The sequence below is a fragment of the Chlamydotis macqueenii genome, chromosome 9 (genome assembly GCF_036417535.1).
Source record: "Chlamydotis macqueenii isolate bChlMac1 chromosome 9, bChlMac1.mat, whole genome shotgun sequence".
Classification (NCBI taxonomy): domain Eukaryota; kingdom Metazoa; phylum Chordata; class Aves; order Otidiformes; family Otididae; genus Chlamydotis; species Chlamydotis macqueenii.
In genome coordinates this window covers 21,512,945-21,526,725 of record NC_141564.1, presented here as the reverse complement: position 1 = coordinate 21,526,725, position 13,781 = coordinate 21,512,945, and the positions used below count along the sequence as shown (strand labels likewise).

General features: G+C 35.5%; 1 protein-coding gene across 2 annotated transcripts in view; it reads left to right on the top strand.

The window, feature by feature from the left end:
- The window catches only part of NLGN1 (neuroligin 1), a 318,349-nt gene that overhangs the window by 106,716 nt on the left and 197,852 nt on the right, over positions 1-13,781 (top strand). Inside the window, exon 3 of one of the 2 annotated variants that reach the window (XM_086754722.1) lies at positions 5,753-5,812. The exons of the other annotated variant lie outside the window; for it this stretch is intronic. Within the exon in view, the coding sequence (XP_086610848.1) occupies positions 5,753-5,812 (60 nt within the window). The remainder of the gene's footprint in view (positions 1-5,752; positions 5,813-13,781) is intronic. 2 annotated transcript variants of the gene reach the window in all.

Here is a 13,781-nt window from a genome sequence, read left to right as displayed (position 1 = left end):
CACAAATCAGGTAGTGAGATGTGAAGACTGAGGTTTGTGCCGTCGTTTGTTGTTAAAACAGGAGTGCAAATGTTACCATCAAAAAACACAGTTGAGCAGGGCTTTGCCCTGCTGATACACTCTACAAATAAGTACAATATGGAAAGAAAAGGAATTTAAAGGGGAAAATTAACAAGGAAAGGAGTGAGCATGTGGTGAAAGCAAGACAGTAATAAGGGAAAATATAAAGTAGATTATTTTGTCTTTTGTAGCAAAGCATGAAAGAGGTATTTTTTTCAGTTAAGTGTTTCTTAAGACCCAGCTTCCATTTCTACCTTCCAAATCTATTTTCTGTAAGGAATTCGAGTTCTTTTATGTTTGCTGACAGCTTTCTAATTTTCAAATGAAAGATGATGATTGTATAAAATTATTAATCAGATAACTATTATGCTGTATCTTTCCAATCTGTCATTACATTTATAAGAAAAATTATTATATAGTTATGTTGAAATTAAAACATATAAGAACTTGATTTTTGAATTCTCTCAGTGAAAATGTCTGAAGATTGTTAATTATAACTCATCATTAATTTATTTTAAATTAAAACCAGGAGATAGGTACAACATGTCATTGTGCCTTAGCTGACATCTGCTAGACTTGATAATTCAGCACAGATTTTATTTTTTTAGTTGGTGAGTGTTGCATAAAAATGATAGTTGAAATAACAAAGGATTGGTTATTTTATATTTGGATCTGAGCGTGGGACCTAAAAAGGTGAGGCACTTTCACTTCACAGATCTTCATGCTCAATTAAAACATGAGCTAATGTAGAAGAAATATCAATGGATGGATGAAGGCACTTACCTAAGTTTAAAGCTAAGTATGTAATTGTATTTAACATGTGCACAGACTCCGTGGTGTTGCAACCCACTTAGTGAATTTTTCTAATACCTGTATTATCTCAACAGTTGGTATTAATCTCATCTCCTCCTCTTTTTATTGAATAGACATCTTAACTCAAAGAATGATTATTACTATGGAGAGTTCTAAATTGCTAGATCCGTGGAGTCTACTTAACCTGATGTAAAAGGTCCTTTTTTTTCCCCCCACTTTTCTCATTACCAATGGAGAACATTCTGGCCCAAACAATGGCTGTATACATAAGCACAGATTTATTAAGTTTAGAGGATTTGTACTGTTTTACAAAATGGTGTCAACTTGCAGTGTGACTTTTTTACGATGAATAGCTTTCCCAGGCCAAAAAGCTAATGACATCCACAGCTTCCGCGCCTCCCACATACATGCGGTCCTAAAGGCCAAAGATAATTTCTGCGGAATCAAGACCACAGGGAATTTATAATCAGCTTTAATGTATTTGGGAGCTAAAGTACCTTAGTCCTTCATCAAAGAGAATGATAAAAACCAGAATTAATATGGTTGGACTTAAATTATTTCTGAGCGCGTAATTACTCTAGCTAACTGGACAGGAGGTGTGTTACTCTCTTATTTTGAGCAAAGGAAAGCCAGCTGCAAGCATACAGTAGTCAACTATCGAGATTTTAAAATGCATCATGTTGCTTCATTAGCATTGATTGCAATACTAATAGAATAAATATTTGAATAATACTTTAAATAATGTAAGAACTGTTTTTAAAGTAAGTGAGTAGTGTTCTTTAGGAGTTCTTTCTGCACATAGCATTCCTTTGGCCTTTGCAGCAAGACTATTCATTGCCTTTAGGAGACATAAAACGCAGTAATTGCTTCTTCCTCTTTTTAAACTGACTTAAGAGTCTACTTTCCTATTAACATTAATGAGAGTTATGGGTATGCAGCAACATGAGACTAAATGAGACTAAACCTTACAGAGCCTCTTGATAAGTAAATGATCTTTGCATCAGGCTTCACTATCCTTTCCCCTCATTATTTGTGGTACCTGATAGTTTTGTTGATATTTTATATTTATTACAAATAAAAAATAGCTAAAATTTAGGTCAGCACAGTAAGGCAGTGTATCTATTCGAAGGCTTGTGTCTTAAATGTAGTAAACCAGTCTTTTTGTAATGGATGCCCATTTTTTGTAAGTGAAATGCTCAAAGAGCAGGAGTAAGTGAGCCTTCATGAAAGTCAACAACAGTGGAAAGTAACTGTGGACAAAAGACTTTTGGCAATCATAATTCTCTAAAGTGTATACTCTTTGCCATTTTGGTCTTATTTTGTATTTATTTTTAGCTCCTAGTTTGGAATGTCTTAGTATCAGTATTTTAAAATTTTGCTTCTATTACCTGAAAATAATATTAAAATGATTCTTTAAGGTTCTTCCATCATATATTGAGTAAACAGTCAGAGCTAAAGAAATCTAGTTGATGGGATACATTTAATTTACAAAGTCGTAAACTTCCTGTAGAATATTAATTCAAACCAGCAGAAAATAACTGAAAAATATACATCTACTAAGCAATAGTTGTCCTGATTTATTTTTACTTTAAAAAGCTAATGCTGTTACATTTTGTACAATCTTTCCGTAAGATTTTATTTTGTTTATCTGATAGTGATTCCAGCAAATTTTCCTTTGTAAGGGCTCAAGACGTCAGTCTGTGATCATACAGACGCAGCGATGCTGTTAGTCAATGTAGTCTTTATCCAGAAAATCAGAAGAAAAAGCCAGACTTCAGAATGAGAATTACTGATGAAACTGGTGAAAGTCTACTCCAGAACTTGTCTTAATACTGCTTTTCATTATTTCAGAAAATTTCTTCAGCAGCCAGACACGAAATGCGAAATACAAAATAAACAGCCAAGCTCAGAGCTCTGCCTCCTCTTTGGGGGTTCAAGATTGACCCGCTTGATGTTACTGCCTGCCATTTCAGAGAGCCATGTGCACAAGGGGTCTTGAGCTGGTGTTCCTTTTAGGGATTGCAGAGCAGTTTACAAATACAAATTAAATTTCACAGCATCTCTGTGTGTATAGGTAAAGTACATATAAGTAGTTTCACACCTGATGCATGAAGACCAAACTCTGCTTTAGTTTCGAGTCCTCTCAGTTTTTCTGCTTCCTGGAGTTCCAGTGCTGCCAGAAGAATTTTGGTCTGTTTCTCCAAGCTAACTGTTCTGAGATAGAATGAATGTGGTCCATTATATTTGCAAACTGGAGCAAACTTGTGTCACAAGTAATGTCTCGGCTCTTTCTTAACAGAATCCTGTTAGTGGTGCCTGGTGGGTCTGCCACATGCCTCCATCAGCCATGAGTCCTCCTGCCTGGGGACGTGGCAAGCAGAGCCCCTGTTTTGTGAAATAGATATATAGCTGGATTAGAAAGTATGTTTTATCCATGACAACTTAAAAAAATAGGTCAGCCCCTTTGCAAAAGGAATTGTGTATGTGTATTGCAACCTCATTATAATGGAAGATGGTCTGATTTTTTAAATGGTTTTCAGAGAAACTCATAACTGTATGAATACTAAAATTGCTCAGGTTATTTTTAATAGCTAGCCCCAGTTATACTTTGTCATATTGTAAAATCAGAGGTGATATGGGATCAGTCATTTGCATTGTGATGTTTGATCCCGCTATGTAACTGCTGTTGAGATCTGGAAGTATGATCTACATGAAATGCCTCACGAAGGCCAGCTCTTGAAAAAAATATAACATTCATTGTCTTGGTTTCATCCAGAAAAGAAATCGTCCCTCTCTGTGCAAGTTATTTAGAGAAATGTCTGTTGTTTGCCTTTCCAGATGCTACTTTGTTCCTTTCTGGTGACTTTTAAAAATTTAAAAGATAACAAGAAACCATTAAAAACATGTGCATATATACAACTTCAGCTGTGTCTGGCTCTCCATTATTAAGTGCATAGCTCTTAAAATTCTTATTTCATTCTTCACCATGCTGGAAACTGACCATGAAATTATTATTATTCTTTGCATACATCTTTTACTTTACTTGTGAAAGTATAAAACTAGAAAAGTTGCTATGATATGAGAATGATGGGCCACAAAACACTTGAATATGTGCACTTGGTTAGGGTCACGTTATTTACGTACCGTATATTGTACAGATTCTATTCAGGGCCTGTTTTTGGAAAAGCTACTGCATCATCAAGGCTCTATGTTAAACAGTGATTGTTGGAAGTGTGACTATAAAAATGTTCATTTTTAATTTATGATTTATAATTTTAGCGTTCTGTATTTAGAATGAGTTTAAAACTATACTCCTGACTGATGCGATAATTAAGGTATTCATCTTTGATCTTCAATAATATGGTCTGGTTACTACATTCACAGTTAAAATCTCATGGTACTTCGTGGGTTGTTTCTTTTTCTCAAATCCATGCACCTGGTACAAACATGAATTTTATTTTTTTTTAAAATGCATCATTCAAATACATGGTATTTTGCCTGTAAACTACAGGTTTAATGCTGAATGACTAATATCCTGTAAAATAACAGAGCTAGAGAGAGCATTTTAAATACAAATGTGTTAATACTCCTTAGAGTGCTTAGAGTTAATGCATGTCTCTTGCCTACATCTACTGCAAATATCAACACATACAATTCATCTCTTTTTTGTTGTTGTTTTTTCTATTGCTATTTTGTGCATGAGAAAGTTCTTATTTTCTACTCTGTGCTTGGCTGTCTTTTTCTTTTTTTTTTTTTTGTTACTTCTGTGTTCGTACTGATTGCTTTTTTGCATGCAAATTACAGAATGTCATGGAAATGAGAGAGATCTGAAAAAAAAAAAGGAAAGATAATGCTGAGTTCCAACTGTCTTTTGTTTGTGCGTAAGTGTGTAAAATATATGACGTGGAAATATTTTCAGAATGGCCTTTGACTTTCCTCCTGGTGTATATTTTTATTACCCAGTAAAGAAGCGGGGATTTTTCCCACTGGAAAATATGATTAATCTATTTATACTTGTTAACAATACAGGTGCTGGGCATGAAAGAATTTTGTCTTGCCATCCACTTACAGAAATAAGAAATAATGATGCTGTGTGTCTTGCCCAAGCTATAAACTTCAAGTGCATATTCAATGCAGATTTTGTATATTGTGCATGAAACCCTGGCCCCATTGAAATCAATGGCAAAAATCATTGTCTTCAGTTGGTCTAGGATTTCAGTCTTGTTTCTAGTTTACCTGCGGATCTTGATGTTTCTTTGCAAATATCTCAGCAGGTAGTCAAAGGTTTCAAGGGAATCTACAGTTCTATTTATAAGAGAATGTAATGAGTGTGTCAAAAAAAAAAAAAAGAAATAAAAAAAGCCAAACCCATGCTTATCTTTGTAAAGCATGAGCTTAAATGGTTGAACTTAGAATTGTAAATTAATTTTCACTGAAAATACTGTTTTAACTGACTGTTAAGACATTTATTAGCCACCTTATTGCATCAAATGCAAGAGGTAATTTGGCAGTTCTTGTCTCCGCTATTCCTAATAAGTACAACAACAAAAAGCAATTAAATTAAGTGGATGAATATAGTATATGGTGGGTATGCTTTTAGTAAACAAGCTTTGATTCTTCATTTAAGAACAAAAAGAAAGCACTGGGCAAACTGATTCTTGTGCTAGATGTTTCTAATAGCCATACCCCCTAGGGAATGTTTTGCTGTAATGTTTGAAAAATGTAATGAAAAATTGGTTGTTATAAACTAAGATTTCCCTCCCTGCAAATGTTTTTCTTGAAACATCCATGGGAATTTAATATTCACTGTTTTTTTTCCTCAGTCTTGTATATTCTTGAATTGTCTTTTTTCCTCCATTTTCTCCGTTCTTAATCCTAGGTCCCCTTACAAAGAAACAGACAGATGATTTAGGTGATAATGACGGTGCTGAAGATGAAGGTATTTTTTTTGCCGCCAAACTGATTTGCATGACAAGGAACCCTGAAAAATCTTTTTTCTCCCCTCTTTTTTTGACTTCTTGTCTTCTTTTGAAGAGTTTTTTTTTTTTAATTCCCATTTTTGATGTGTTTTGTCTTCTTGCTTGTTGTTATATATATATATTTTTAATTTTTTAAAAAAAGAATGTTGTTAAGTTCTACGTTTTGATACAAAACAGTAAAAATATTTAAAGAGGAGGGTTTTTTGTTTTCTTGAAATGGACTTTTGATATGTTGCATCCCACCTTTTGACTGAATTTTGTCCATACTATTTAAACTAACACTCTTTTAAAGTTTCTCTGTACACCTTTTTGCATGTTTTCTAACCCTGTGTATTTCACCAAGTACAAAGATGTTTCTTTTTTCACTGACTGATCTCAGTTTGATAAACATATAAAATGTTGTGTTTATAAAAGAAAAAAATACAGAAAATTCTTAGAAAGTGTCTCTTAAGCAACCGAATTTCCCAAAATACAAAATCTTGTGTGTTTACATTGCCGTGAATGAATATAAATGACTACCCCATGTCTCTTTAGAAGAGTGGTAGCCATTGGTGAGGCCCTGCGCAGCCCCGGTGAATTCAGTGGAGCTAAACACATCAGCTAAAGGAATCTGATCCCTTCTCTTCTCTACAAAATATTAAGATGCCTGTCTGCTTTTGCTGACCCTTAGGAAACCCTATTACCAAGTTAAATTGAAAGCTTAAAATGTCAAGCCTATTATTCTGTTTATGAATTATATCTGTTAATCACATAACCTATGCAGATTTGATATTTTTTCAGGGCTATAAAAATGGTAGCAAGGGGCTCTTTCTCCTGAGCAGTCTCATCCCTTCAAGTTGATGTGCTTCAAAATTCTGAATCTTAAACACATACTTTGTATATTTTATGGTCAATGAGTAAAACAAATTGCTGTCTGAGACTGGTAGAGTTGCACTTACTTCTCTGTTAATATCTGGAAGTTTTTTTTTGCCGGATACTAAGATATTTGTAGCTTAACGTGTAAGCTACAAGGCTCTTAGTTAAGGAATTTTCATCACACAGAACATCGCCTGTTTTACTCAAACAGAAATGTGCGTTCTTATCACAAAAGGTGAAAGAAGGCAAATATGAGCATTTAATTTTTTTAACCAATAACTGAACAGAGACTTTACAAATAAACCTGCAAATACATACATTTCTGATTTACAATCCTCTGCTGAACGTGTTGGTTAAGGATACGAATGAAAGCCTGCTAGTTGGCCTCAGATTTGAATGAACCAGCTAATTGAAAATATCCTTCGAAAGCTCTTGTATTGTTCAGAGCTGAGTATGATAATTCAGATCCACTTAGCTCATTGAGGCCAAGTCATTTTTACATTAGTTCATGACAAAATACTGTAAGAGACATTCTTGTGTGTTCTCCAAGACCTGTGATATTGAATTGGCCATTGTAAAAGTCACTCTGTCATGTTTTAACAGGTATGTTTTAAGAAACCATTTGAAATCTGGGTTATTAATCCAGTGCACCTCAATGGCTCTCCTAAATGGCTGTATAATTGCCAAGATGGATGCTAATGGCTTAACATTTGTTGAGTCCTTCTCTGCTTAGACACATTTAAAAGAGTTTGCTAAAATTCAACAAAGAGTGGCTATTAACAGAAAGCAGTTTAGTATGTAGAATCAGATGAGAGTAGGGATCTTGGTCTCTGGAGAGCAAGTATCCATGTCAGAGAACACTTATCTCCCACATTGGCAATTGTAGGAGAGAGAGAAAGAGAGGACTGTAAGAACACAGCAGTCAAACTAGAGGGGAAGAAACACATTTACAACGTTAATAAATCTCTGTAATTTATAGGACTGGGATTAATTTTCTCTGGCATGCAAGTGACAGTTTTGTTCTCCTTTCTGTGCCAATTGAAGAATGCAGGCGGTAATTAGACTATCACTGCTTCTGAGAGCCACAGAGACAAGGCAAATTTAAATTTTTACGTTCAGTAGACACTGAAGGCTTTTGGGATGACTGCTGGGTTGGTAGAAACCCTGTCTGCTGAGACTGTGTTTCACTGTCCCTCAGTGGAGGAACAGCCTTGGATGACTTGACCTGCATTTTGTGAACCTGCTCTTCTGCATTGGAGCTCTAGCACTTGTTGCATATGCAGAACTTAGGAGTTTAGAAACTTCAAGTCATGTATTTGGGTGTGAGTAGCAGGAAAGAAAGTGGCAAAGCAAAAAGACTGTCTTAGCTGTAGAGATTTCTGCTAACCTGTCCATCAAATCCTTCACATTTTGCAGTATGGTAGGTTTTACTAAATATAAAAATCTACGAATGAACAACTGCAGACAAAATAAAACAAATGCCAAACTGAATGGATGATGAAGTTGAAATATTAGAGAGACTGGGCTATACATAGTGAAAATTAACTATGTCATATAACCATAGAATCCATGCTACATAAACAATGTCCAGTGATTTCTAAAATGCCCAGGATGGTCTCCGAATTAAGAAATTCAGAGCTCCCATGTCCATTTCTTGTATTATACCTTTCTTGAAGAAAGATCTTTCATAGCAGCTTCTTGGATCAAATCAGAAAGTATTCTGTATTGTGTCACTCAAGCATCAGAGTTTGATTAGAAAATTTAATTTTACAACAGTGTTCAATAATCCTACTCCTATTTGCTGCTACATGTCACTACCACGCTATTGTGGTCCAAACCTCACCAGCACAAGCACTGGAATCAGTAATCACACTTGGAGCTCTGGTGTGTGCTGCAACCAGTAGACCAGGCTTAATTAGATCATTTTTCATTTTTGCTTTCAAAAGACCCAAAGGCAGTAGTGCACATTACCAGCTAATGATCTGCAAATTTGCTGTTTAAAAAATGAAGGTGTTTTCAAATTCTATGAGTGTGAAAAGTCAGAAATAATATAAATGTCTTTTTCCCCAGTCTGGATGCATTCTTGTTTCTTTGTAACCCTTTCATGTCTACATTTGAAATTGCTTACCTGTTTTTCAATAAGTATTGAGCTACTTGAGCAGGCACCAAAAATGAGTAGCAAAAGCACCTGCAGCCAGTGAGCATCGGGGCTTTCCCTTTTTATAGCAGTGGTGGATTTGCCTATTTGCTGACATGCAGGTAAGCAGTAGCTAGTGTAGATGTAAGATTTAACTTAAAGTTCTCAGCAGTGGAATAAACTGTACCTTCCTCAGTCTAGAGACAAGGCTTGATTTTAAAAAAAAAAGTAAAATATTTTAATCTTAATATCTTAGTCTTAATTTTGGGTAAGGTAATAATTTAACTTGCTTTAATTTGGCTGTCACAAAAAAAAGTTACTCTTATTCACTAGTTCCTATATGCTAAAATCCTTAGCATGACTTAAAATACAGCAACAGAAATCATTAATCAACTTATGTACTCAGGGATCAGAACTAGGCTTCTAGGTAGTTAGTGCTGTATGAAATATCCATGAAGGATTGCTCACAAATGAGTTCTTCTTATGCACCAGTCTGTCATATGCCACCTTACCTAGCACATCGATCTGTCAATCTTAGATCCTTATTTAGTCCCCACGCTATTTGAGCATCTCTCAGTTTTTCATGTATTCGGTCTTACAGCATCCCTGTGTGACAGAAGAATGCTGTTATTCCATATTTAGAAATGAGGAATGCAGATGCTAAGTTTGAGGCATGCAGGCACCGTGTCCATAGTAAAGCAAGGAACTGAGAGTACGTGCCTCAGGAGCAGGGTCTGCAGTGTAATTGGTAGATGTTCCTACTCTTCCCTTCTCCATTCCAATCTCTCCAGTGAAAAGGGAGCCAGATTAGGAACAGATGTTGCAGTTTGTTCACAGGCTGTAACTGTGATTCTGATCATTTAGTCTGATGCTCTGTCTTGCACGGGCTGTTGGACTTCATTGACTGAAGGAAGTTCTTGGTCCAGAGGATGTTTTAAATCAAAACAAACAAAAATAAACTCAAATTTTAAATTGCTAATGATACAGAATGCATCTGCAAATCCCTTCTTATGCTTGACAGACTGTAGCGTCATTGGCGCAAAAGAGCACATTTCAGAAATGAGGATCTTTTCCAAAAATCCCTGTCACTCCATTAGTATTAAAATAGACTAGGTTGCTAAGTTTATCATTTCATCTGCTTTCAACTCTTGTGGTAAGAAACAGGGAGAGAAACAATCTTTCCGTCTGGCGCTAGTACATTTTCGGACTTCAGAGATCAGTAAACAGCAGAATACATTTGTCTACCTCGCAAAGCAACCACATGCTCAAGCCTTAATTATTATAGTCTCTAATGAGTTCCAGCCAGGCTGGAGTAGCTCAGCTCTTACCACTTGGGGTGAACTTGTTGACGGATACACACAGGCACACTTGTGATTCTGTTCAGCCTGTCACCCATTCACGTCAGTTCTGTGATTCCAACTCGCAAGTACAGATTCCAACGGCACTTGCATATTAAATTTTTCTGATTATATTTTCCCCTTTATACTGAGGACCTCAGTTCAGATTATCTTGAATTTTTGCTGCTGTTAATTTTATATTGATGGTGATGTTATTAATACTTGAAAATATGCATAGTAAAAAGTCTGACAGACCTTTAATTTAAGCACCTCTTCGTGCTCCATTAAACTTTTAGCACTGCCAAACATTGCTTGTACAGTGAAGAGTCTGTCAGCTTTTGCATTTCTACCCATCATCTTTTAATAATTTAAAATTGCTACCTACCTGGCTATTGAAATTTTACTCTAATGAGAATCTGCTCCAGATGCTTACATGTAAAAGCATAAGCCTTTTTTAATGCTAGAATATGCATTCATATAGTCCTCTGCTGAGATCTCCAGTCACTTTCAGGTAAAGTGTTTGACAGTGCACAGAACGATCCATTGATTTGACAAGTACAAAAACAAAAGAAAAGGAGATTTCTATTTATCTGAAACTTGATGGGTGCAAGCTGTATTTTAAAATAGGAAACATGTCTAGATCTTTGCCACTCAGAACAGATGTTCAATAGGCACTTTAGTCTCAGGACATCCAGTTTTGTATCACATATTAAAAACATGGCATTCATGGATGTTTACGTATTAGCACTGATAAGTGCACGAGCTTATTAAAATAGCAGTGCATCTTTGAGGCACCTCATAGATTTTAACTGAAAGGTCAAATACTTTCAAAAGGCTTTTAAAGGAATAAGAATTGCACTGACTGATACCATGCTCTACTCAAGTATTTTAGGAAAAAAGCTTACAGAAGAGCTACACGTATATCCATATAATATTATCCATAAGGGACATATAGGTTTTACAGTAAGAAATATAAAAGTTTTCCACTGTTCTGGTGCTGTTTCATGTTCAAAACCAAAGTTTACTTAATACTCTACATCAAAATGTCACGATTTCTTACAGCATTTACAAAAATGCCACTTGTGACATCTGCGCTAAACTAGTTATATTTTTGTGCTAAGTTGTCTGCAGGTAGGCTTTCTTCCTTTCCTCTTTTGGTTGTTCCCTGCAAATTATACTTGTTAAGTCACATGGCCAATTTACATCAGCTTCAAATGACTGAAGCTATAATTATGTTTTGTTATATATGACAATTGTGACTGGTATTCACAGTCAGACCTGGTTCCCTGTTGTGTGATGGAACAAACATAGAATAAAAGATAGCCCTGTTCCTAAATTGCCTGTAATGTAATTAAGACCAGACATAAAGAGGAGATGCAACAAACATTAGAAAGGCACAGAAGAGAGGAGATGATGGAAATCATAATAAGAAAGTTCATGTATATGTCATATAAATAAGATCATTCTCTGCTATACAGAAAGACCTACTTAGATGTTTTATGAACTAGCAATTTAAAGCCAAACAAATCACAGAACTCAAAGCTTGTCTTCTCTGTGAATAAAAACAGAACAGAGTTGAATTTGAGAAGGATTTTGAACAACACTATCCCTGTGTATGTCTTTGAAAATATTCCTGTGTTTGCTTCTTGCAAAATGCAAGAAGTATGGTACTCACCTAAATTAAATCAATATGTAAATCTACACTTGTTGGCAAACATGTCACATTTGCACCCCAGTTCTTCAGTCCTGTTCAGAATGAGCTTCTTTCACAAATAACTGTTAACCTGCATCCAAGAATAACTATTAATCTCCGTGAGAAAGTGTAATTTCAGTTTACTGAGACCACTCCACATCCACAGAAAGGACTGACAGGAGCTTGTTGGAAAATATGAAAGACTCAGCAAATCGGTTAGGGACAGGTTTTGAAAAGTGTCTGAATGCCAAAATCGCAATTATTTTCTTTGTTGAGTTGGACACTTTTGACAAGTGCATCTTTCTGCTACTTTTGTACCAATACAGTTTCTCCTCACAGAGTATTATCATAGCACTTCCATGTTAATTTTAAAGGATTATAGTTTTCATGAGGCAACATCTGCTGTCTTTCAGGTAGGAATAAGTTCTTGATTATGGTCTGATTTTTTTTTCCTCTCTTCCTTTGATCTTATAATTTGTTAACATCCACTAGTTAATAACATCTGTACGTAAAGAGTACTCTCCCAGCTGAATATTTGCACCTATGTATAGGTTGTAATTGATGTGGAACCACTCACTGTCAGACCAAAATGCACTGATCTCTTCTTCACATGAAAAGCTCCGTAGCTTCTATAAAATCCATGGCCCAAAGTCTCACTAGCTCAGCTGAATACTGCATCACCTCACAGGTAACTCCAGTCCTAGATTACTGCCTGAAAAACACACAGAAGCACAATTTTTCTTCTGTAGAAGGGATTTCTCATAAGACTGATGACTTTGGTGAAGCAGCATGAGGAAAATTCAAACTGCACGTCATCTGCTCTGACATGGCACGTAGGCAGAGCTGAAAATTAGTCTTTTTTTATCTGTCTATAATCTTTGCAGGAATATTAGTAGTAGGAAATAACCAAGGTATTGTATAGACAGAATTTACTCAGAATCACTTTGTTATATGTCAGATTTTACTCGTCAGTGTGTGCTTCCTTTCTCAGGCAAAGGACACCCATTCTTTTGTAAACATCCCAATATTATTTTCCAGATAAACAGGCTGGCACTACCAACATTTCATTACTGTTCACAGTTGGTGCTCTGTAATTCTATGTAATTTTAATTAAAGAAGAATTCTGAGATAGTCTCCCCCTGTGCTACCACCAAGCTTACAATTAACTGTGTACAATTTCTGCTGGGAACAGTCACAGTGATTTTAGATTAATAATTTATTATTGCTTCCATATTTGTATTAAAAAAGGAGTATAGACTATGAACAAACTGAAAATAGTATATGAATTTGAAAAGACTTTTTCTTCTGCCTAGATTTTAAACCTCAGGAGCTTGTAAATCTATCCTATGGACAACGAAGATAAATAATCTCCTTAGCTTTACACTCTGAAAATTGCATATTGGAAAGCCCTTACTCTATGTTTGAGAGAGGAAAGCAATACAAGCAATTTCATGTACAACCTTTCATCATCCTTTTGGTCTTGAATAAATGATTGTTCTAGTACTTCCAATATTGAAGATCCAGTTTCTGATCTTGACTGTTCTGGCATTTTCTTCAAGTTAGAATCAATATCAAAGTAGTAATAGCAACTGGCTTTCTATGAACAGGCATGTCTGTGCTGATCTTTTTCAGCAAATGCAAAAAGCAGGGCTTTTAGTGTAACTGCCCGCACCTAGTTGTCTTTATAGTGCTGCAGAAATGATTCGAACAATTCTACAGAGAGCTTACTTCAAAGCATCTTGACTAAGATTCCTCTAAATCAAAGTAGTAAACAATACATTTGAGGTTTCTTCAAAAGCTGAAATGAGTAATCAGGGAAGTCACTTGAATACTAGCGTAATGACCAAGAATAGCTTCAAATCAGAATATGCAGTACAGTTCCTCACTGGGAAGTTTTCATATGCTCT